Source organism: Trachemys scripta, chromosome 3 (assembly GCF_013100865.1).
Source record: "Trachemys scripta elegans isolate TJP31775 chromosome 3, CAS_Tse_1.0, whole genome shotgun sequence".
Classification (NCBI taxonomy): domain Eukaryota; kingdom Metazoa; phylum Chordata; order Testudines; family Emydidae; genus Trachemys; species Trachemys scripta.
Window position 1 is genome coordinate 192131494 of NC_048300.1, and position 23938 is coordinate 192155431.

A 23938-nucleotide genomic window follows, 5' to 3' on the forward strand; every position below is an offset into this window, starting at 1 on the left:
GAAAAATCAACTAGAAGACAAGGCCCTGAATAATGAGCCAATCTGCTCTTTGTACCAGTGTGTGATGACTCTTCTCCCATCTGTGAACAGGGTGCCTTAAGGGAAAGATTAGAAGCATGGAAAAATTCTTCTATGAAGAGCAGCTGAAAGGAGAAGGACTGTTCACCTTAGGGAGCAGGGAACAAGAGGGAACCATTTCAGATGAGGGGCTCCTGTGATGGAACAGACTTCCAGAGGAGGTCAGACAAATCCAGAGTCTGGCTGGCTTTAGGAAACACTGCAAAATCCTCCCCTTTGAAAAAAGGCCTTTTCATCATAAAAATGACATAGACGGCCCCTTTTAACTTAAACTCCTACCACTCAACATGAGCTCAAGTAGCGACTTCACTATTGCCATTGATTTTAAATAGCAAGTGTTCAGATATATGGTGATAGATAGATAGATAGATAGATAGATAGATTAGATAGGAATTNTGTATCTGATTATTATCTGTATTTATTCAATAAAAATTCGGTGAATATATCTACTGTTTCTTTGTGTGCAATGTTGCCATCTAATGAGTGATCCACCGAGAGGATAAGGTCTCTACTACTGCTGTCTCTTAAAGGAGATCTCCAAGAGCTCAAGTGATAGAGGTTCATTTTTGGTAGCGCTGAAGAAGCAGGGTTCTAGTACCAACACCCTGGTTTGTGTGTGACTGATTTACCTAGTAATTGTGTTTGCCATCTGCAGCACATTTTTCACATTTTTCTGTGAAAAAGATGTAGATAAACCAGAGAGAGTCCAGAGGAGAGCAACAAAAATGATAAAAGGTTTGGAAACCCTGAGCTATAAGGAAAGGTTAAAAAAAAACCTGGGCATGTTTACTCTTGAGAAAAGAAGACTGAGGGGGGACCTGATAAGAGTCTTCTCATATGTTAAGGGCTGGTATAAAGAGGACTGTAAATAGTTGTTCTCCATGTCCACTGAAGTAGGACAAGAAGTGATTGGCTTAAACTGCAGCAGATGTAGGCTGTGTCTACACTATGAGCTATGGGTCTGATTCCCCTGCTCATACAAACATACTCGCAGTAGCTCACATCAAGAGCTGTGCCAAGTACGTACCCACCAATTTCAGGCAAGTTCGAACTCAGCACAGCTCAGCCATGTCTCTGCTACTGCTACCTGTGTTAGCACAGCTAATTGGAGCTAGCACGAGTGTGTGCACAACACCAGGGAAATCACACCCCTAGCTCGTAGTGTAGACATAGCCTGAGGTCAGCTATTAGGAAAAGCTTGCTAACTATGAGGGTGGTTAAGCTCTGGAATAGGCTTCCAGGGGAGGTTGTGGAATTCCCATCATTGGAGGTTTTTCAGAACAGGGTGGACAAACACCTGTCAGGAGTGGCCTAGATACACTTGGTCCTGCCTCAGCACAAGGGGGCAGGTCTAGATGACCTCTCAGGGCCCCTTCTAGCCCTACATGTTTATTATTCTATGAATAGTAGAGCTGTGCAGAGAAAGGTGATTTCTTTTCACAGAGGATTTTGATATTTCATAATTTGGGTTTGTTCCAATTGAGAATGAAAACCAAGAAATGTTAAGTTATCCATGAAAGGGACTGAAACTCTAAGACAGTCCACATGGCTGGCTGGCACAAGGTCATAGACCCTACAAGACCTGGGACACTCCACTTGGCAGGTTGCCACCAAGCCACGGACTTCGGCAGACAACCAGGCAGGCTGCTGACAGGCCAGACAGGCAACCTGGCAGGAAACCAGCATTTTTTCAACAGAACCTTACCTGGACTCTGTCGGCACTTTGGCAAAATCGGACTGCCCCCACAAAAACATTCCAGTTTCACTGAATCAGCAAATTCTGACCAGCTCTGTCTCAGTTATCTCATCTATAAAACCCAGGTAATTATACTAATTTCCCTATCCCACACATCTATTTAGTTAATTTTCATTTTCGGTACATTGTTCTTTGAAGATAAGAGCTGTGGAAATGCTACATACGATTTTTTATGTGAAATGTGATATGAATCGCACATCAAAAGGCAGCTAAACCCTTCAATTGAGTTATGTTGGCTCCCCGATAGCTTCAAAACATCCAAACTGATTTTTCTCTAGAGCTGGTCATAAATTTTTCAGTGATTTTTTCTATTGATATGTGACCTTTCTTTTTTTTCAAATTTGAACATTTTTGTGAAAAATCTATTTTCAACATTTTAATTAAAATGGTTAATCAAAATGTATATAGAACATTTTGCTTTATTGTGTTTTAGCTTTTTCCTCGTTTCCTTACTCTCTTTTTCTTGGTATAGTGGTTTGGTCATCGTTAAGGACTTCAGAAACCCATGTTTGAATCTCTGCTCTACCACAGACTTCCTGGGTGACCTTGAGCAAGTCACTTAATTTCTCTGTGCCTCATTTTCCCCATCTGTAAAATGGGGTTAATAATTTGCAAGGGTGTTGTGAGGATAAGTGCATTAAAGATTATGAAGTGCTTTGAAATCTACTGATGCAAGGCACTCTGTGAGAGGTAGGTATTATATTCTTGGTTCTTTTTTCTGACAGTCATTGTGGAAAAACAGCATTTTCATTTTTGAAAGCATTTTATTTTTATAAATACCAATAGTTTGCCCCAAATTTTTATTTAGTTATTTTTAGGGTCCATTTTGCTAAAACAAACAACTTCAGCATTTGTTCACCAAATTGCTTTTTTCAATTTCCAGCCAACTGTATTTATCTCAAAACTATACCATGCAAGCAGACAGATTATCTGTTGTCTGGGCTCATTCCATGTGGGTGAGAGGAACTATACATGAATGAATGAGACTGCTGAGGGTAGAAGATAACCACTGGTGAGGTGAAACGCAGACTTGCCGATCTCCGGAGTGGTTTCTTCCATACTCGTGTTCTTGCAATGCATTCCTCTCCACCAGTCAGTGCTGTGCAGAGGTGTTGAATATAGGGCAAGCTGACAAAGCATTTCTGCAGTGGCTGTGATGATGTGGAGGTGGGGGTGGAAAGCTAGCGCTCTCTGTCTGTGTTTATTTAAAGCGTTATTTTGTTGAGAAAAGAAAGACAAAAATGTCCCACATTTCAAACGTCTGGCTGGTTTGAGAAATCCCGGATGTGAGATGTTGCTGTCATTCCTGGAAGGAGTAAGTTTGTGGTCTGTCATTGTCACCACTGAAATCTCATTTGTGAAAACTACAGAAAATACAGACCTGCAAAGGATGCAGAGGTCAGGATGGGTTGCATGTACCTAACAACTGGTTAGTTTGAGGTTGGGTATGTAAGTACCAGAAAGAATTTAAGGGGAGATTTCCCAAAGCACCTCAGGAATTTAGGAGCACAAATCCCACTAAAAGTCAATGAGACTTGTATTCCTGGATTCCTCAAGTGCTTTAGAAATTCTCCTTTTGGACAACAAATAGGGACACATTTTCCATGGTTTTTTCCCCAGCTCTCGTTATAGATAGGAAGGATTGTCTGGTTAGAATGCTAGCTAGAAGATGCAGGTTCAATACCCTGCAGTGCCACAGACTTCCTGTGTGACCTCGGGCAAGTCAGTCTTTCTGTGCCTCAGTTTTCAATCTGTAAAATGGGGACAATAGCATCTCGCAAGATGTTGCAAGGAAGACTGCAAGATGCTCAGATACTATGTGAACGGGGGCTATACGTACTTTAGATCCATACTGTGACCAGCTGTTGTGGTTATCACCTTTGGTAGCCCTACCTTCCACAAACAACTCTCCAGCTGAGGCAGAACTATGCTGGTTAGACTTTCTGTGAGCAGCACTGGGCTGAAAACAGCTGCTGAAGCCAGGGAGCCAACTATGTTCAGGCCCCCAGAGTTGCTAACATCAATGGCAATAGTGCTGACAAGGTTAGAGAGAGCCAGCTGGGAAATTTTAAATTATTCTGCTGAAAAACAGACACATTTTTCATGAAGAGTATTCCCCTTTTTCAACCAGCTCTAGTTACAGAGTGGGCCGAGTTCCTTGTCACGGGCTCAGCAGCTCAGGAGACCCCCGATTGATACTTCACCTATGCAGACCAGACTTGAGAGTGCTGGGCGAGCTAATGCAAATGACAGTAGGGGAAACGTCTAGCTGTGGACAATAACCCTGCAGCAAAGGCTGAGAGCAGGGTTTGAGCCCAGGACCTTCCACACCAAAACACAGACTTCTGTCACTTCAACTAGCAGACTAAGTACCCAAGGTGGATAGCTCCAGTTCTAGCCTCCTGAATTCCCGGCTAAGCCCCCCACAAGTTAAAGCTACTCAGCAGCACCTTTAACATTTGCCACTGGCTTTGGACCTTACCCTGGCAGAGGATGTCCATGGCATGCCACTCTTCCACCATGCCTCTTCCCCAGGCCTGAGATAACAGGCTGGAGGCAGGGGTGAAAGTAATGTAAAGGACTAACCGGTATGCTGGAGTCCTGAGCTGGGGGCGTGGCCTCAACCGGAATAGGCGTGGCCTCAACCAGAAGAGGTGGGGCCTTTAAATAACCAGGGCCTTTAAATCAAGATTTAAAGGCCCAGGGGCTCTGACTGCGGCTGGGAGCACCGGGGCCTTTAAATCACCCCCGGAGCTACCAGCTACAGAGGCGGCTGGGAGCCCCGGAGCTCAGGAGCCCTTTAAATCACTGCCGGAGCCCTGCCACTGCTATCCCAGGGCTCCGGCAGCGGGGCTCAGGAGGCGATTTAAAGGGCCCAGGGCTCCAGCCGCTGCAGGGAGCCCCTTTAAATCGCTAGCCTGGGAAAGCCAGTCCAATCCGGCACGGCATACTGGCTCTTGCCGGAACACCGGACCAGACCGGCTTACTTTCGCCTCTGACTGAAGGTCAGATGCACAGGTCCGAGCAATAGTGTAAATACACCAGCAGGTAGCTCTCCTCCAAAAATAGAACTCTGCACTGCACATTTTCAGGTGGATTATGCCTCTTCAGTCTTGCAAAAGAGCTATAAACAAGTTTGAGAATCTGCTCCTCACACTGATAGGTGCCAACAATGTCAATAGCAGGCCGTTATCGTTTGGGGACCAGTCACAAAGGGCGTGTCTTCACTGCACAGTTAACCCAGTGATTGGTGCCCAGGTCTGAGCACCAGGGATAGCCTAGCCCAGCTGTGAACATCCTTACCTCAAAGCCCTGCCTGCACTGCTCTATCCCTACTGTTTCTGCATTCTGTGTGTGACTGTGGACATATCCCATGGTTCTTTGTGCGGAGACATTCTAGGATGTTTTCCCAGTCAATTTGTCAACTGGAGAACTCGTCTGTCCTTCAGGGGAATTGTGGGAAGGATGTTGGAGAACTGTCATCACTTGAGTGATTTAGCCTGCAAAGTGGGCAGGTTCCCAGCCCAAGTTAAACCAGAGCCGGAGTAACTAACACTCCAGGCTTGAAAGCTGGCCCAGGTTTAAAACACCTCCAAAACCAAGTCAGAGGTTCTTCTGTGTGGACGGTAGGTGGTGTTGGAATAATTATTATTTATTCAGGTGCATTAGCACCACACTAATTTATCCATAAATTCCTCTATTAAATCCAAAGGTCAAATGCTATTTATACAATTGCGCTAAGCATGCCTAACAAGCCTAAATAATAAGCAATTTACTATATCCAAACAGTAACAAAACTTTTATAAGCATTTGATCAACAGACGTACAAACAGGCTAGCCACAGGGGTGCTTAGACCCATATTGGTCAGCTCCAATGTGGCCAGGCAGGTGTTAGCAATGACCCCTTTAAGAGTTTACTTTTTACACCCTTTAACAAAGACGTGATGTCATTGTGTATTACCGACTTCAGCTAAAAACCTGTCTCAGACAGTTCACCCTTATTTCCAATCTTATGTCCAATAAGATTTACAACCTCCTTTCTCCCACAGCCTTTCTTCTCTGTCTCTTCCCCTCCTTTTTGCTGCCCCACAGTTTTTGCTTTGCAGCTTGTGGGGTGGGAAGGACCATGTTGGCTCCTTCTAAGACAGATTTGTCTTTGTCTTATTTAAAATGACCTGCAGACACCCCTCTTAGCCAGAGGCCTTCTTTTTAGACACTTCCCTTATTTCATTTCAAGAGTATGGGTATGTGCAGTGAAGACATATGCCAAGAGGGACAGGTTACAAAACACGTGACCATTTGTTTTCTGGAAATAATTTGTGGCTCGAGTGAGCATGCCCATTACTATGGTGATGAGGGCCAATTAGGTATTTAGAGAAGTATTATTTACAAAATCTCAGGACCTTCAAACAATGGGGTATGGAACAGCTTCCATATGAGGAGAGAGAAATAAGACTGGGACTTTTCAGCTTGGAAAAGATACAACTACGTGGGGATATGATAGAGGGCTATAAAATCCTGAGTGCTGTGGAGAAAGTAAATAAGGAAGTGTTCTTTACTCCTTCTCATAACGCAAGAAGTAGGGGTCAGGTTTAAATAAAAGGAAGTATTTCTTCACATAATGACAGTTAACCTGTGGAACTCTTTGCCAGAGGATGTTGTGAAGGCCAAGACTGTAACAGAGTTCAAAAAAGAACTAAATAAATTCATGGAGGATAGGTCAATTAATTACTGTTAGCCAGGATGGGAAGGGATGTCCATAGCCTCTGTTCGCCAGTTGCTGGGAATGGGCAACAGGGGATGGATCACTTCATAATTATCTGTTCTGTTCATTCTCTGTGGAGCACCTGGCATTGGATACTGTCAGAAATCAGGATACTGGGCTAGATGGACCTTTGGTCTGACCCAGTATGGTTGTTCTTATGTTCTAATCCAAGATGGTGACTGAATGGCTCAAGGGGCTGGTGATGGGCTCTAGCCCCTTTCCCCATCAGTACATCCCAACTCCGGTCTACATTGGTCAACACTCCATTTACAAGCTGCAGAGATATCCATGTCACTCTCGGAGCACTTAACAGCTCACTCTGCCAGCATAATTAAATCTTTATCTCAAGCCTCATTAGTGGAGCTGGGTGGGAAACGGTTTTCCCGTCCCCACAAAATGTTTCAAGGTTTCAAACATTCCATCCTGGACCTGACCCACCTTTCCCAACAAAAATTTAGTCTAACCTGAAACATTTCCCCGAAAAGTTTTAGTTTAGTTGATCAACATTTTCTGATGAAAAAAGTTCCATGGAAAAATTCCCGACCAACTGTATTCATGCCTGCTGTACTCACTTGCTGAGCTCAGAAAGCTTCTTGGGTATCGCACATGTTTCTTCAGTAATATTAGACTTGACTTTTGATTGCCTGAATTCTTTTGCTACCAGGAAGGATTTCTTTTCAATTCTATCTACAATCTCATATGGCCTCCATCACCATGAGAAACAGGTCTGTCTTTACATCTCAGTATGCACCCAAAATGTTATAGAATAAATGTAAATAAACAGATACTTTACCATCTGTTGGCCATTTCGTGGTTTCATTCCAATCTCCTGTGGTCAAACTTCCATGACCATAGTTGTCACTGTCTGAAGTAAAGAACTGAGGAGAGTTGGAGGCTGAACTATTCCCTTTACCCTAGAAATGGTCCTTCCAGGATTGGGATGGGTCGAAAGGAAAGCTTGCTCTGTCAGGCCCCATTCTATGAATAAGGGACATTCGTCTCCAGAACTGTCCATCCAGCACCTCCTTTTAAAAATATAAATGACCACCGCCATTTTTTTAAAGATTTCTATCTCTCCCTGATTTAAGCTCACGGGATGGAATTGTGACTGTGTGATTTTTGCCTCAGTTCACACATCATTGGCTTCCCTTCCAGTTCGGTTCCATGAGTTTCCTGTCAGCTTTGTAAAATGTCAGCAGTAGCAGCAGCCCTGCTAAACTTAAAAAGTGATAAAAATCGACAATAAAAAGCAAACAGAAAGGAAGGTTTGAGATTTTTAGTGTGTAGCAAAAGAGCAGATAATTATTACTTTTAGTCCCAGTTAAAAAAGGAAGATGATCAGATACTATATTGATGAGTCATATAAATACACAGATAGATTGCTAGATAGAAAGGGCTATGTTGTGTAATGCCAATTGATGAGAGCTAGTCTGAGGAAATGTGATAACATATTTTAGAAGCTGGATATATGAGGAAAATCAAGGCCAAAATCTCAAGGGGAAATTTGGTGAGATCTCTGATATATATTTGAGTTTGCCTGAATAAAGAAGCTGGTTTCAGGTTGCCAACCCTCCAGGATTGTCCGGGAGTCTTCAGGAATTAATGATAAATCTTTAATTTAAAAGATTTATTTTCATCATCGTATGATATAATTTTTAATTTAATGAATTAAAAATTATATCATATAATGAAACCTCCAGGAATGCTATCAACTGATGTGCTCTATCCATACCATCTCACCACTGGCTGATTGCAAACTTTAGATGACACACAACAGCCTGGTGACCATGACAAAGGAAGGCCACTCCAGGCAGTTCCATCTTCTGGGGCGCCCCAGAATTTACTTGTGGCCTGGGTTGGAGGGGGAGGGCCATTAGCTTTGGGCCCACCATCTCCTGGCAACTCCATCTCCAATAGGTCCATCTTCTGGGGGCGGTACTGGGGAGGAATAGTCCCACAGTCCAGAGGGCTGTCCATGAGACTGGGTAGAGGAAGGCTGTTCCAGGTGGCAGGAGCTGTAGAAAAAGGAGATTCTCACACCAAAGGAGGAAGGACTGTGTGAAGGGACAGGGAGAGGCAGTGTCAGGCAAGCAGAAGGAAAAAGAAGGGGAAAGGAGAGAGGCAAAGGCCCCCGACACTGAAGTCTGGCCAAAGACTGTTAGGTTCAGCTCAGGTTGAGGGGAAGCACCAAGCTGGTTTTATGGTACCTGTGTAGCTCCCCAGTGTTGACGCTAGCTGTGGACTGGTCAGGTCCTTGAAGACTGCTCGCCAGCTGCCTGTGACCCCAAAGGCAATTTCAGTAGCTGCAGCTTGAAGGGTGGCTTACGAACTCCTATTATTATTTCTATTACTTTAGCACTTAGGAGTCCAAGTCATGGATCAGGATCCCATTGTGCTAGGTGCTGTACAAACAGAACAAAAAGATGGCCCCTGTCCCAAAGAGCTTCCAGTCTAAGTGTAAGATAAGAGACAACAGATGGATGCAGACAGACAGAGGAGTACAAGGAAGAAAAGTGACAATATTGATCAGCATGACAGGCTGTGGTCACTGCACATCAGCAGCTCTGTGCCATAGGACATGGGATCATCTTGGGGCTGGATCCACGGGCATTAGGGCTGCTTTGCACCACTGGAGCAGCACAAAAAGCAGCCAGGATCTGGCTTAGGTTTGTAAGATCAGCTGAGCAGGATGCAATTTGAAAAAAAGTAGAGTTATTTCGAATTGGACTCATTTGATGCTGGCAGTGATGAAATTATGCTCTTGACAGGGAGCCAGGGACAGGTTTGTCTGCTGTTTCATTAGTTAGATTCCTGGCAGTAAAAGCCAGTCAAATAGGTCATTGCAAATTTTGGCATTTGCTTTTAAATCAAATAATCGTTCAAAGATAAATGGTCCTATTGCTCAGCCAACTCTCTCCAGGAAAGTGGTCTCTTTAGAATGGAATAGGCCTTGGTGCTGGTTCTGTTCAGGCCCCGTCTACACACAGGTTTGCTCTAGTTTAACTAAAGGTGTGCTTTTGAATCAGTATAGTCAGACAAGTCCAAACCCCTGTGTGGATGCGCTTAATTACTTGGTTTATATCAATTTAGCTAAAGTTGATATGTTGCTGGCTCAAGCTAAATTGAGAGGTTACATTGAATTAAGAGTGTCCACACAGGCACTTGCACCAATTTATCTAAAATTATTTAAAAGCCAGTTTAACTCTGTGTTAAGACAAAGGCTCGAGCTGTTTATTCCAGCGCAGCAAATTAGCAGTTGTGGCAACCAAGAAAGGGCTTATCAGGAGGCAGAGAATTTAGGTCACCGTAAGTAACAACAACTGGTGCACGACATGCTGCCCGCTTCCCTCTCAGAGGGTTACTGTAACAAGGGAACTCATATCATGTGGGGAGCTGCCAGAGCGCCTTGTTGGGTTTACGTGCTCGCCACATGAAGGGCTTGGCAGTCATAAAGAAACAGCTCTGTTGTCACAGCCGGCCAGAGTTCGCTTTGCTTTGTAACTGAATGAGAAACGCTTCCCCTCTAGTCACATCAAAGTAGTGTGTTTTACTGGTGTGGCTAGACCCAATTTACGCACACACCACCCCCAGGGAGGAGAAACACACTGCAAACTAGACAAGGGCTAGGTTAGTCGCCCAGACCTACCTCACCTCCAATTTGGGAGAACACGAGGGCTCCAAACCAGACGTTTGGGTCACAGATTTGAAATATGCTGGGAAGAAGACAGGGTTTATCTGCATGAGAAAGTTTCACCGGTCTGAATTGAAACTTTGATTTTGTTACAGTCTTGTGTAGTAGACACTCTTTTGATTTAAGAATGGCTTCTCTCTCTCTCTCTCTCTCTCTCTCTCTCTCTGTTTTTTTTTTTTTTTTGGCTTAACTTTAATCAATTGGGAAGAATTTTGGTTTAGCCATTCCACAACCAAAGGTAGAGTATTTGCACAGGGATTTACACCAGTTGAAAAACTGATTTCATTTAAAACCGGTGCAACTTTCCCCATGTAAACAAGGAAACAGCTGGCGTAAACTGAAGTTACAGCTAGACGCATTTACACCAGGGAAGACACCAGCTCCCACTATGGCTAGAAAAAGAATAACACTTTAAAATAGAAACCCGCAACAATCTAATCAAATAATAATAATAATAATAACAAATAGCAAGTCTTAATGACCAGATTCTTTCCAGACTCCAAACTGGAGTGAAAATGCTTCATTATTAAAGGGAAATGAGTCAGTGAAGACTAGGATATGCTATTACGCCACAGAAGATTCAGGGGGATCCCCACAAGTTCCTGTAGGGCATATAGTGATACATATGATAGCCCCAAACTTGCAATCAGATCAACATGACTCTTAAAACAATTTGGGTCTGACAGCATGATCAGGACCCATGATTGTAACTGGCAGCTTCACACCCAGGGCTATGTGCTGAAATAAGCATCACACAAAGGAAATACTCTGAAAATGCAAAGGTTTAGGGAGAACATAAGAGCAGATATACTGGGTCAGACCAAAGGTATCCTGTCTTCTGATAAGTATCAGAGGGGTAGTCGTGTTAGTCTGAATCTGTAAAAAGCAACAGAGGTCCTGTGGCACCTTTGAGACTAACAGAAGTACTGGGAGCATAAGCTTTCGTGGGTAAGAACCTCACTTCTTCAGATGCCTTCTTCTGATAGTGGCCAATGCCAAGGGCTTCAGAAGGAATGAACAGAACAGGGCAATTATATAGTGATCCATCCCTGTCATCTGTTTCTAGCAATTAGAGGCTTAGGACACCCACAGCATGGAGTTGTATCCCTGTGTGGTGGGGTGATGACCCACCGGTGCGGCACTTCCTGCTGGTCGTCCTTGAAATTAGCTCTTTCCAGCCCGCAGCGCCCTCTGCACACTGGTGTCTCGCCTGCTGCTGGCCCCATGTTCCTCCCAGACCCTGGTGCCCTTTGCCTAGGGGTTCTGCCCACCGCGGTACCCCCTCACTCTGGGTCTCCCTTCCCCGGGGAACCCCCAACCTCCTATCCCCACCTTGCCTCAGTGGCTACTGCCAGTCTCCATCTAGCCCCCACTCACTGAGGCAGACGGCAGTGTGTAAACCACTCGCCATCGGCAAGGGGGGTTGGACCAGCTGTCTCTGCCTATCTCTGGGCTGCCCCTCTGCAGCCCCCGTACCTACTTGTGGGCCCTTAACTCGGCCTGCAGCCTGGGGCTTTGCTAGGCTGGAGCTCCCCAGCTCCCTCTGCCCTTCCCCAGCACTGCTCCACCCTAGGCCCCACCTGTGACTGCTTCCCCCAATCTGCCTAGCTTTTTCCCCACCGCAGCCCTCTCCCAGGGCTGTTTTAAGCCCTTCAGGGCAGGAGTGGGGTGACCACCCCACTATACCCTGACCATCTTAGCTAATAGTCATTAATGGACCTACCCTTCAAGAACTTGTCGAATACTTGTTTTAACCCAGTTCTACTATTGGTTACTGCAATTCATGTAATAAGTAACAATCGCAGGCATGAATGACTGTGAGTCTCGCAGCACGGAGGAGTGACTGAAGCATCTGTAGGCACAGCCAAGCTACCTTGCTAACAATAGCTGACTGAAAAGGTGGGTGAGGTCGTTTTTATTGGACTAGCTGCTGTTGGTGGAAGGGACAAGCTTCCAAGCTACACAGAGCTCTTCTTCAGGTCTGGGGAAGGTAACCAGCATCCCAGCTAACTACAAGGAGGGACAGACAGTTAAACATAAAGAGGTTGTAGGAGACTACTTAAACTGAAGTGGGCAATAAAGGGTTAGATGGTTAAGCATAAGGGGTTCACACATGCTGCAGGGACCACCCCTACCTGTCTTTTCTCACATCCTGGGGCCACAGCTACAACCACACTAAAATTGCAGGGTAACCATGGTAGCACCAGCACAGGCTGTGGCTCAGGCTAGTATCGCAAGTACATGCCCAGGGCCCCAGGAGGGATCGTACCGGGGCAGCTAGTGCATGCCACTGTGACTCCACTGCTATCTTTAGCAGGCTAGTGAGATCAAAGCTAGCATGGGTATGTCTACACCTGCTGCAGTCACACCTCCCAACTGCAGTGTAGACATACCCTTAGACCTCAAACCATCCAATTTACCTCATGTCAGTCCTGAGCCAAAGCCCCATTGTAGTCATTTCACTGACTTCAAGGGGCTTCGGATCAAGGCCTTCGACCTTTCGGGTTGTGGCTTTTAAAAATCCAGGGACATCATGCAGATAGTCAATTTATCCTACTTCTACTCAGCATGGACCTGGCAGGAGGAGATGAAAAAATAAAGACGCTTAAACCTATTTTTTGGTGGGTCTTGTGTTGAAGAGGACACAAAGGGAGTCTCTCTCTCTCATAATACATCCCAAGCCAGCACACCGCTTTCTCCAGCCCTGCCCGTACTCTTATAAGGCAAGCGTGCTGCACACTGTGACATGGCTGGTAAGCAGCTGTTGGGACACCTAAGTCACACTGCCCGATGGAACCTTCAAACCACAGTACAGGCAGCAACTCAGGCTTGCTACGGAAGCCTGCAAAGCAAAAGCTCCATCTCAAGCCTGGCTATAGTTCATAACTCAGCCTGCTCCTGCCCTGAGAGCCACTCAATGGGCCGGGTGCAGAATGTACAGTGGGTGTTGCTCCTACTTCTTTTTCTCTCAAATGTTAGGAGAATGTGAAGTAAACTGGCTGAACAAGCAAGCAAGGGAATGTAAGTGAAAGCACTAGGCTGCACCCCCCCGTCCACTCCCCCCAGCTGGTAGCCTTGAAAATAAGGGGCTAATAAGGTGGTACGGGGTGGGAGGGGCACTACAAGTATAATTAAGTTTGACAAGAAGAGGGGGGCGGAAGAGGGAGCTCCATCGCCCTGCAGAGCTAGGGGTTAGGAGAAGAAGGGGTTTCTATCAGCGTACAGAACAGTAGTTGGGGAAGGGGAAGAAAAAATCTCTGTCAGCATATAGAGATACCCCGACTGGCGTGAAGGTTCTTCGGAATATGCTTGCTTGTTTAGCCTGCTGAAACTAAAAGCAAAACTATTATTGTTTAGTCTCTACTTTAGTTACTTCACATTCTCCTAACATCAGTGTAATATTGAACACAGCTTCTGACAAGGTGAGAGGCAGTGACGTTCAGAGTGCGAGGGCACTGCACTGGATTCATGAGACCTAGAGTCTTTTCCCAGCTCTGCCGCTGACCTCCTGTGGGACCTTGGGCAAGTCGCTGGGCCTCTCTTTCCCATCCCATCCTTTGCATGCCTTACCTATTTAGACCATAATTTCAGGGCATGTGTATGTACAGCATCTAGCACCACGGGGCCCTGGTTTTAGCTGGGATCTATCGGTCCCTTCTGGAATACTCACAACTTTTAATTGCCTGATTTCTTTCCCTGCGAGGAAAATAGCATTTTTAAAAAGAAAGAAAACAGTAGCAAACAGGAGCCTGTCCTTGGCTTTATTGAATAAATACAAATAAACAGATACAATGGTCCTGTACTCTGAGCACTTACAGGGCCATAAATATAGTCATATAAATAGATCATATAAATAGAGATATAAACATGTAACAAGTCTTTGCCATTTCTCCTGGAGTTTTGCATTTATGTCATATTTATTGCTAAACGCCAGCAGAAGCCAGTGGGTCCACTTCTCTCACTTACACTGATGTAAGTCAGGAGTGACTCCAGTGAAATCACAGGAGTTATAACGGGATAAAACCAGGGTAAATGAGATCAGAATCAGGCCCAAAGTCTCTTAGTCAGCGCTACACTAGAAACAGTTGCTGGTATAGGAAAGTCGATTAGAGGTGGGATTTTTTTTTTTTTGCAATATTTCTGTAAGAAAAAGCCCTAGTATAGATGCAGTTATATCAGCATAAAGGTGCATTTGCCAGTATAGTTCATTTCCCTTGCTGAACCGTATAAGCTATACGGGCAAAAGCACTAGGAGGGTGTCCTGGCAAACTCTTTCTAGTGTACAGCTAGTCTTGCATTGATTTTCAGTTTTCTATGTCAGATACTGACATGGACACGCACAAAATGATTTGGGAATAGAGCTGTGCTCTCTGACAAATCAGAATTTACATCTCCTGCTTCCCTTCCTTTTGTATGTTGCTTGTCTTCTCAGACTGTAAGCTCTTCAGGGCATGGTCCATTTCTACTTTTATGTCAGTACAGCACCTAGCACAATGGGACCCATGATCAGAGCCTGGAGGCCCTACCATAGTGTAAATATTAATTAATAACAATAATAATCAGCACTGGAAAAAATCCCCCCTACCCCTCCCCCTGATTTTGTATTGAAAAGTCAGGTTAAATTTCATGAGGATCTGACAGATCAGAGTAATCATGAATTTGTTACACATGTCGTTTGTTACACCGGCAGGCTGTCCATGTGTCTTCCTTGTCCTGACCCTCTTAGGACTGATGTCGGAGAACAGGCAGAACGCAGGTACAGCCTACGGTGATGAGCTGTTTCTCCAGCCGGTAGGCGTGCTGGCAGCCTTTCTGCTCCCGTCGGAGAACGAGGATCTCCTGCTGGATGGGGACGGAGTTCATGCTGTAGTCCTCCTGCCCCAAGGCATTCACGCAGCTTGAATGGCGACACTGGGCCTCAGCGATCACTTCGGGGAACCGGTTGGGATCCTTGGTAATGCTGTGAATCAAGACACAAAGAGAATGAATTCTGTTACACCGCTATTCCTCGGAGGACAATGCAGATCAGCAGGGTCTGAGTCTCCTCCATGATTCACTCAACAGATCAGTGTTTTGTCTCATTCAATAACCTATTTCCAAATGGGATGACCAGACAGCAAGTGTGAAAAATCAGGATGGGGGTGGGGGGCAATAAGATGAAGCCCCAAATATCGGGACAACTGGTCACCCTATTTCCAAATGAGGTCAATGCAGGATGTTCCTAGTGATCAACTTTTAGCCCAAAGCAAACAGATTGATAGGCCTTGTAATTTTATTCTACTTAATAAATAGACAGATGCTATTCTTAGTTCTGGACATGGCTGTGTTTACTGTAAATTTGCCCCGAGAATAGGAATATTGGCGTGACCATACCAGATCAGACCAATGGCTATCTAGCCCAGGATCCTGTCTCCAACAGGGGTGAGAATATCCTGTAGCAGTGAGCTTCCTAGGTTCATTATGAACTGTGAAAAAGATACTTCCTTCTATTCATTTTATATTTTTATCCTCTTTGCCCCATTACATGCCTACTGATCCTCATTAGGAGACAAGGCAAAAGGAGTCACCCTGTGTTATTTATTTCAGAGTGATTTCCTAGAAATGGCTGAAAATTTAGGAGAGTGTTTATAATTCCTCTGGTTTCAGAGTAGCACCCGTGTTAGTCTGTATCCGCAAAAAGAACAGGAGTACTTGTGGCACCTTAAATTTGTTAGTCTCTCAGGTGCCACAAGTACTCCTGTTCTTTTTATAATTCCTCTGTACCAGATAAATGTAGCAGGGCTCTGGCTGACGACACCTAGTGGAGTTCCATGGCAAATTCACTCAATACCCTTTGTAAATGCTGAAAGGACACCACGATCCAGGGCCGGTGCAACCCGTTAGTCGACCTAGGCGGTTGCCTAGGGCACTAGCATTTGGGGGGTCGGCATTTCGGGTCCTTTGGCGGTGACCGCGGCAGCCGGATCTTCGGCCACCCCGGTCGTCGTCGGCATTTTGGGGCAGGGGGCCGCAGGGAGGGCTGCCTGCAGCAAGTAAGGCGGGGGTGGCACGCAGGGGAACCGCTGCCCGCCCCAGCTCACCTCTGCTCCGCCTCCTCCCCTGAGTGCGCTGCCCTGCTCTGCTTCTCTCCCTCCCAGGCTTGCGGCGCCAAACAGCTGATTGGCGCCGCACACCTGGGAGGCAGGAGAAGTGGAGCGGTGATGGCGTGCTCGGGGCAGGAGGCAGAGCTGAGGTGAACTGGTGCGGGGAGCTGCCACACGGCTCCCCGGGCCGGGGGAAGCTGCTGCGGGGGGAGGGGCACCTCAGGTCTGAGGGGGGGTGGGGAGCTGCCGCAGGGGGTGCACCTTAGGGTGGAGGGGAGTGGCGGAGAGCTGCCACAGAGCTGCCTAGGGCGCAAAACATCCTTGCACCCTCCCTGCAAAGACCTTCTTGTTTCCGATGGGAACATGCAGATAACTGTGCAGTGCAGCGTGGCCAGTACATTTCAAGCCAATGGGGATGTGTGTGTTACCTGTAATCCCAAGGAGATATAGACCGGTTCCTGACATCATGAGCCACTCTGATTGCATGACTGGAGCTGCTGATGTGTATGTTGACTTTCACACTTAGAGGGAATCTGGAATTCTTTTGGGGCGGGCAGCCGTCGCTCACTCTCTCATTAGAGCCTCCTTCCTTGTTGGGTTCAGTCCGTACCGCCCTGCCATGGGCTGAATTCTTAGCCGAGAGCCCCAGGATCAGCATTAGCAGCAGTGTCCTGAACTGAAAGAGAGAAACAGCTTTCTTAATTCTATTTGGAGTTTGGAATTGACGAGGGCACCAAACAGCTCCAGTGACACCTCACTCGGGACTCTCTTGTGAATCGTAAAAGGAAGAGCAAAGCACAAGTGAAACCTGGTGAATAGTGATTTTAGATAGAAGGCCAATTCATCCATCCTGGGGAATCAGCGCTGGATTATGGTTACCATTCGCCCGCAACTCTACCTCAGCTGGGTATAACGTACTGTCCAGCACAGCAGTAGAGGCTTATGCTGCTTCCAAGGGAAGACAATTCAAAAGTGGACAGCGCCCAGAGTTTTCAAGGAAATCTTTTTTTTTATGGCTATCTTTGTCTTTAAAATAAATATTTGCACTAAGCCGAGATGCCTCTTCTAAGAGCAATGACAGGTCCTGCTCTTGGGGGTTGATTATTATCAGGCTAGGATGCACAAGGCTGGATATGGAAGAGAAGCAGCTAGACGCTCCGCACCCCTGGAAAATCGGGCCTAAATATGGATGTAGGTGCCTAACTTTAGACACCCACATTTGGACATTTTGGCTACAGTGACTTGCCCAAAGCCAGCGCTGGCAGAAATAGAACCCAGGATGCTTGACTCCCTAGCTCAATCCTGAAGGCCACAGCTGCCCACTTGCATTGCCCCAGTCTCTTTTGCACTTCTCCCTTTCCCCCACTGCCTTGTACTGCATCTGGTCCAGTACTTTGCAATGCAAAGTCCAGTCCATTTTCCCTGGTCTCTCTGGGCATGCAGGGGGTTTCAGGGACTCAGCTAAACGTTGGAAATGCTGGGGAGGAGGGCACAGTGAAATCCAGCCAGGGGGAGGTGGACACCATCACAAGGAGCAAAGCTAAGGACAAACAATGGAATCAGATGGTGGCGCTCTAAGCAGGGTAAAGGCAACGGGAGCAAGTCCAAGCCAATGAGAGACGGGCCAGCCAAAGAAAATCTCTGTCTCTGGTAAGGATCAGAGAAAGCCAGCTCCACAAAGGTTGGGTTTGGGTCCAGGCATGGATCGTTCTGATCCGATCGTTTCCCAAAGTCAAGGGGTGTTCAGATCAGGGGGATTGGCTGCAGATCCATGTCTACACATGGCCCGGGACATGAAATGAGCACTGGGTGAGCAGGTTTGGATCAAATTCGAGGCTGAAGATTCAGGCGATCGAATCGCTCCTGGGAAGGTTATATCACACACGGGCACCTGAGGAATGCTGCTCGTTCTCTCTTGGCTGAAGCTTTCAAAAAGGGGAGTACAAGGCTAAGCTTTTAAACCCACGCTGAGGGACCTGATTCTCCAAAGTGCCCCAGCAATCAGGGAGAGCCCAATTGATGCTCAGGGTTAAGCTAAGAGGCAGGTGTTTCTTCAACACCTCTCTGCCCCAGCACATCAGCTCTGACTGGCACATAGCATCCCCAGCTCTGTCAAGCCCAGACAACCCTGCCCCAGCCTCACACTCCTGACCTGCAACAGTCCCTGCTAGGCTAAATCCTCAGCTGTGGTGCTGCTCTGCCAAAGGAACTCAGCGCAGAGCGGGAGGAAATACCCCCTTCTTTTCCAGCCCCCAGCCTGCCTTTGGCAGAGCTGACAATCGTGCCAGCGGTTTTGTGGCACACACAAAGACAGCACTGCCATCCCAAAGCACTCGGCAATCATGGGTCAGGCCCCGGCAGTCATGAGATTTAAAAAAAAATATTATTATTATTATTGGCCGCTTTTGATTTGGCTTCTGTTTGGGGGTGGTTGGGGGTGGGGTGCACTCATTTCATGAGCTCAAGCTTTGCTACGCTGGACACACCCTTTTTCTTTTGAGTGAAAGCTGAGATGCTGACGCAGCAGAAGAGCGAACGTTGCAAGGGTGCTGATGCTATCACGGGCTGTGCAAGGGGAAAACCCAGACACATTCCTATTGAAGACAGGATTCAAACCCACATTCATCAAAGGTTACAGCCAGGTGATGGGGCAACACAGCATCCGGGCAGGTGCCAAGGACTAAGCATGCCCGGAAACCCAATAGAGGGACAGTCACAGCTGAGCTGCTGTTTCAGCACTGCGGGAAGAGGTGCCTGCCTCGCTGAAGCTTTGCATAGCTGAATCAGGCTCGCATTGACTCCCCTGGGTACACAGCCCTTTTGAAAAATCCGTGGATAAGGGCACTGAGCTGAGAGTTAGGGTTCTGTTCTCAGCTCTGACCCTGAGCTGCTTTGTGTCCTTGGGCAAATCACCGCCTTCCTTTCAGCTTCTCTTTCCCCACCCAGACTTTGTCTGCTTAGATTGTAAGCTGTTCGAGGCAGGGACTCATAGACTTTAAGGCCAGTAAAGACCATCATGATCATCTAAGTCTGACCTGCTGCACATTGCAGGCCACGGAACCTCACCCACCCATTCCTGGAATCGACCTCTAACCTCTGGCGGAGTTACTGACGTCCTCAAATCATGGTTTAAAGATTTCAAGTTACAGTGAATCCACCATTTACACTCGTTTAAACCTGCAAGTGACCCGGGCCCCACGCTGCAGAGAAAGGCGAAAAAAACCTGAGAGTCTCTTCCAATCTGACAGGAGAAAATTCCTTCACGACCCAAATATGGGGATTAATTTGATCTCGAGCATGCCGGCAAGATCCACCAGCCAGACACCTGGGAAAGAATTCTCTGTAGTCACTCAGAGCCCTCCCCATCTAGTGTCCCAATACTGTCTCTATTGATGAACTTATACAGTGCCACTCCCAATCCGGGCCAGTAAGTGGCACTGTCGTTACAACTAAATAACAATAATGCACAGTCCTGTCCCCCTCAGAAGGGCTCCTCTCCGAACAGGCTTGGGTACGTTATTGAAACAGCAAAGGGTAGCTTAGCCCCTCTCTGCTGGAGACATGGCAGCGGTAAGTCCCCCAGGGCTGTCAATCCATCACTAAATCCACTTGGGAAAGCTTTAAAGAAAATCCCAAACTCGTCCCACTGCTCGAGGGCTTAACCACGCTGCCTTTGAGTAGCTCCCACTGCAGGCAAGAGGAGTCATTCATAAGCAGCACTGGCATAAGGGGGCTCTTGGTAGGGTGACCAGATAGCAACTGTGAAAAAATGGGACAGGGAGTGTGGGGGTAATAGGTGCCTATATAAGAAAAAGTCCCCAAAAATGGGACTGTCCCTTTAAAAATGGGATGGACAGTCACCCTAGCCCTTGGTTTCTGAAGGAGTGAGATTTTATTTATTTAAACAGTGGCCACCTGGGTTAAATAAAAGTACTCACCAGTGAGGGGTGTCTTGCAAAAGCCATCGCGATCTCTCTTCTGCTGCAGATCTGGACTGTCTGAGGCCAGTAGTGAGTATCCTTTCGCAGGAGGTCTTTCAACCTGAATATATCTATCAGCCCAGCGACAGCTCCTTTTTATAATGGTTTTCAATCACTCCCATCATTTCCATTGCAGCAAAGAGGTGGCTTCCCTGCCCTTACTTGCGGTTCTGGGTCATTTGACGTTTTCTATGTCACATCCGCAAGCTGTCACGGGGTGAGAGGCAGAAAGGAAAATACATGTGATGAACCAACTACCCAGACATCGGAATCCCAGACCAACTGATCAGATGCAGATAAAGTGATAAATAAGAGATAAAATAGCCCTAAAGAGATGTAGAATGGTGCCATCCGTTTTTGCACTTGTGTTGTCAGCATTTTTCTGTCTTTATATTAGTCAATTCTCTCTCCACGCGTACGCCACAAACACACACACCTATGCAGACAGACCTATATACTGCCTACAAAAATCTACATAAAAGAACATTAAGATCACGAGGTCAAGCACTCAAAAGTTAGATTGCTGGGGCCACTTTAATTCAGCGCCCATGTACCTGGGCATGACAATACAGTCTTTAACTACATGATCACTTGCTATTTCTTCTACAGTTCCCCTGCCTCATTCTGTGCACAGGATGGACAGTGCATGGGGCAGCAGGCTACAAGACAAGAAAGGATGTTCCCTTGTGGTTAAAGGCACTGGAGACTAGGTGATATTCCTGACTCATTTCTGAGACTAGGAGAAAGTATTTTGTTTTGTCCATGATAAAAAAATTCCTTTGGAAAGCTCTTGGAGCAAGGACTTGAAACTTGGCAGAGGGTGATCTTTGTGTCGGGGGTTCTCATGAAAATCTTCCCAAATTTGACCAAATTATAAGCCTTTGAAAAACTCCAATTCCCACAGGCTCCGAAGAGACTTCTCAGGGCTGAGCCAATAAAGTCTCTGAGGATTCTGTCCTCCCTGCGCATGTTGGCGCGTCTCTCAGGTCCTAACAGCATTGCCCAGACTGCGCATCCCCACAAAGTCCTTCCAGCTCAGGGCTACATGGGCCAAGCTGGACTTTTCCTGTAATGGCTGCTCTGGGCCAAGGTGGGGCCAGGCACCAGAATGAGAGCATGGAGCCTGCCTCTGCTATGCTCTCAGTGACTTCTCTGCTGGCAACCAGGCGGTGTGGAAGAGGAAGTCACCTGGTTCAAATGCAGAGGGGACAAGAGTTGGACCTAGGAGGGGATGGTGTGGGAAGGAGATTGGGACAAGAAGCTGAGGTGGAGGAAGACTTGGATTGGTGGCTAGTGTGAGGGAGAGTGGGATTGACTGGGCAAGGAGACTGGGACTGGAAGCTGGGGATGGAAATGGGGGATACTGAGATTGGAGGAGGGGCCATTGCAGAGTCTAGAACTGGGAACCAGTGGGGTCGGGAGAAAGAGGTGGGCGAGGAGAGACAGATCTGACAAGGAGCCAGAGTGCAAAGGGAGAACTGGGACTGGCTGGGCAAAGAGACTGGGACAAGGCACCAGGGGAGATGGAAACACCGAGATTGGATAAGAAGCCTGGGTAGGGAGACTGGGAGCTGATGGGGAACATGGGTGAGGAGGTGACTAGAGGCCAAGGGGGAGAAATTTGGATTGGGAGGGCAGGGAACTGGGACTGGCAGGACAAGGAGCCAGGAGTGTGTTGTGGGAATGGGGAATGGTTGGGCAAGGAGACTGGATAGGGGAAAAGACTGGAACTTGCTGGACAAGTAACTTGTACAACCTTAATTCCCCCCCTTGTGCATACATATTATGATACAGTCTTTAGTTACATGGTCACATAGTACTTTTTCCCAGGACCTCTGCCTCTTTCAGTGCTCAGGATGGACCTGCTCTGGGGATGAATCAGGACTGTGTAGTGAAGGAGACTTCTCTGCAGGACCCCATCCTCCTTTGTTACAGAAGCTGGAAGGTGTGCAGTGAATAAGGCAGAGGATTGCAGGAAGAGAAAGGATAATATCATGGTTAAGGCAGTTAAATGCTGCCCTGGAGAACTGGAGTCTATCCCTTCCTCTGCCACAGAGTTCCTGTGTGGTGCTGGGCAAGTCACTTAAACCAAACTTTTCCCAGGTGGTTACTAACTGTGTGTGCCTCATTTTCTGGGTCCTGCAGTCCGATCTGCAGAAGTGCTGAGCGTGCATAGCTGCAGCTGAAGTCAATGGGAACTGTTTTGACCATGTAGGGTGCTATACAATGATAAGTACCCTGAAAAATGAGGTTCCCGAAGCACCTCAAACTGGGCACTCAAAATGTCTGGCTACTTTTGACCTTAATCTCTCTGTGCTTCAGTTTCCCATCTATCAAATGGGGATAATACCAGCCCCTCATCTCAGAGCGGGGATTGTAAAAAATATATGGATTGATGTTTGTAGAGCATCAAATACTATTGTGACGATCAGCATAGAAAAGCCCAGGAGGCACTTAGTGATTCAGTCTTCTGGGCAGGGTTCACACTGAACAATGAGGAGAAATCGAAATATTGAATAACTCATCTATCCTCATACTGAATGAGGCAGGAGTCTGTGGAAAAAATAGTATGTGATCACATAATTAAAGTCTTTTTCATAATGCACATGCAGAAGCAGACACAAGGGAGGGATAGCTCAGTGGTTTGAGCATTGGCCTACTAAACCCAGGGTTGTGAGTTCAGTCTTTGAGGGGACCATTTAGGGATCTAGGGCAAAAATCTGTCAGGGACAGTATATGGTCCTGCTGTGAAAGCAGGGGACTAGACTCAATGACCCTTCCAGTTCTGTAAGATAGGTATATCTCCATATTATAATAATAATAAAAAGGGGGGGGGACCACATTAAGTCTGAACAAGCAGCCTTAATTCTTGTATTTCCTACTTTCTGAGTGCTTGATTTGGCAACCTTAAATAATGTTGTTTATTTCGGGGGGCGGGGGGGTTGCATGTAATTCATATCTATGAGATTCATGAATATTGCAAAAAACCCAAAACTTATAGTTGAAAATTTGTTAAAATAAAACGTGTGCTTTCTCTTTGACTCTATGATGGGGTATATGATCCCTCAGGGGCTGGGGATGGTCAGGGGGATGACCAAGACAGAAAGCCTTGTCAACTTCCCTTTATGCATACATTGTGCTTAAGAGGGCATTTGCCCTGGGTTAGTGTTTCTGGGCAAGGGTTCTGAATGGGCCTGGGGTCCCGGCATTGGAAGGTCACGCCATGCATACAGGATCCTAGTAAAGGAGCCCTCAAGACTGCCATCCTTGGCAAAGTATCACCTGGAGCTAAGACATCAGATACAAGCTGTGGGCTCGGGCCAAGTTTTGCCAGGACTTGAAGGTAGGATGAGGGCATTGAGCTTGCTCTGGTGGGCGAGATGGAGCCACTGAAGGCATATGAATAGAGGTGTGAAGCGGATGGCTGGGGGAAATAATATTAGCAGCTGCATTTTGGATGGACTAGAAGGGAGCAATGAAGAGCAAAGAGGGCTGAGAGGAATAGCTGAACAGCCAGGCAATGGAGCCTAGTGGTTAGTGCCCTGGCCTGGGACTTATGAGACTTGGGTTCTGCTCCTGGCTCTA

At 46.7% G+C, this 23938-nt stretch overlaps 1 protein-coding gene across 1 annotated transcript; it reads right to left on the reverse strand.

The window, feature by feature from the left end:
- Window positions 1-15012: 15012 nt before the first annotated feature.
- Window positions 15013-20338, reverse strand: LOC117874059 (interleukin-17F-like). The gene is made up of 3 exons (XM_034763877.1): window positions 20312-20338; window positions 16802-17049; window positions 15013-15250 (listed from the first exon to the last, which is right to left on the reverse strand). The coding sequence occupies exons 1-3, from the start codon at window positions 20336-20338 to the stop codon at window positions 15013-15015; spliced, it is 513 nt and encodes a 170-aa protein (XP_034619768.1).
- Between the last annotated feature and the right edge of the window lie 3600 nt (window positions 20339-23938).

What these genes read in the sequence shown, in the direction of transcription:
- LOC117874059 (XM_034763877.1), bottom strand. Translation starts at nt 20,338, where the DNA reads ATGGCTTTTGCAAGACACCCCTCACTG. An exon ending in TTGCAAGACACCCCTCACTG is followed by an intron (nt 17,050 to 20,311) that starts GTGAGTACTTTT and finishes TCTCTCTTTCAG; the next exon opens with TTCAGGACACTGCTGCTAAT. An exon ending in ATATCTCCTTGGGATTACAG is followed by an intron (nt 15,251 to 16,801) that starts GTAACACACACA and finishes CTTGATTCACAG; the next exon opens with CATTACCAAGGATCCCAACC.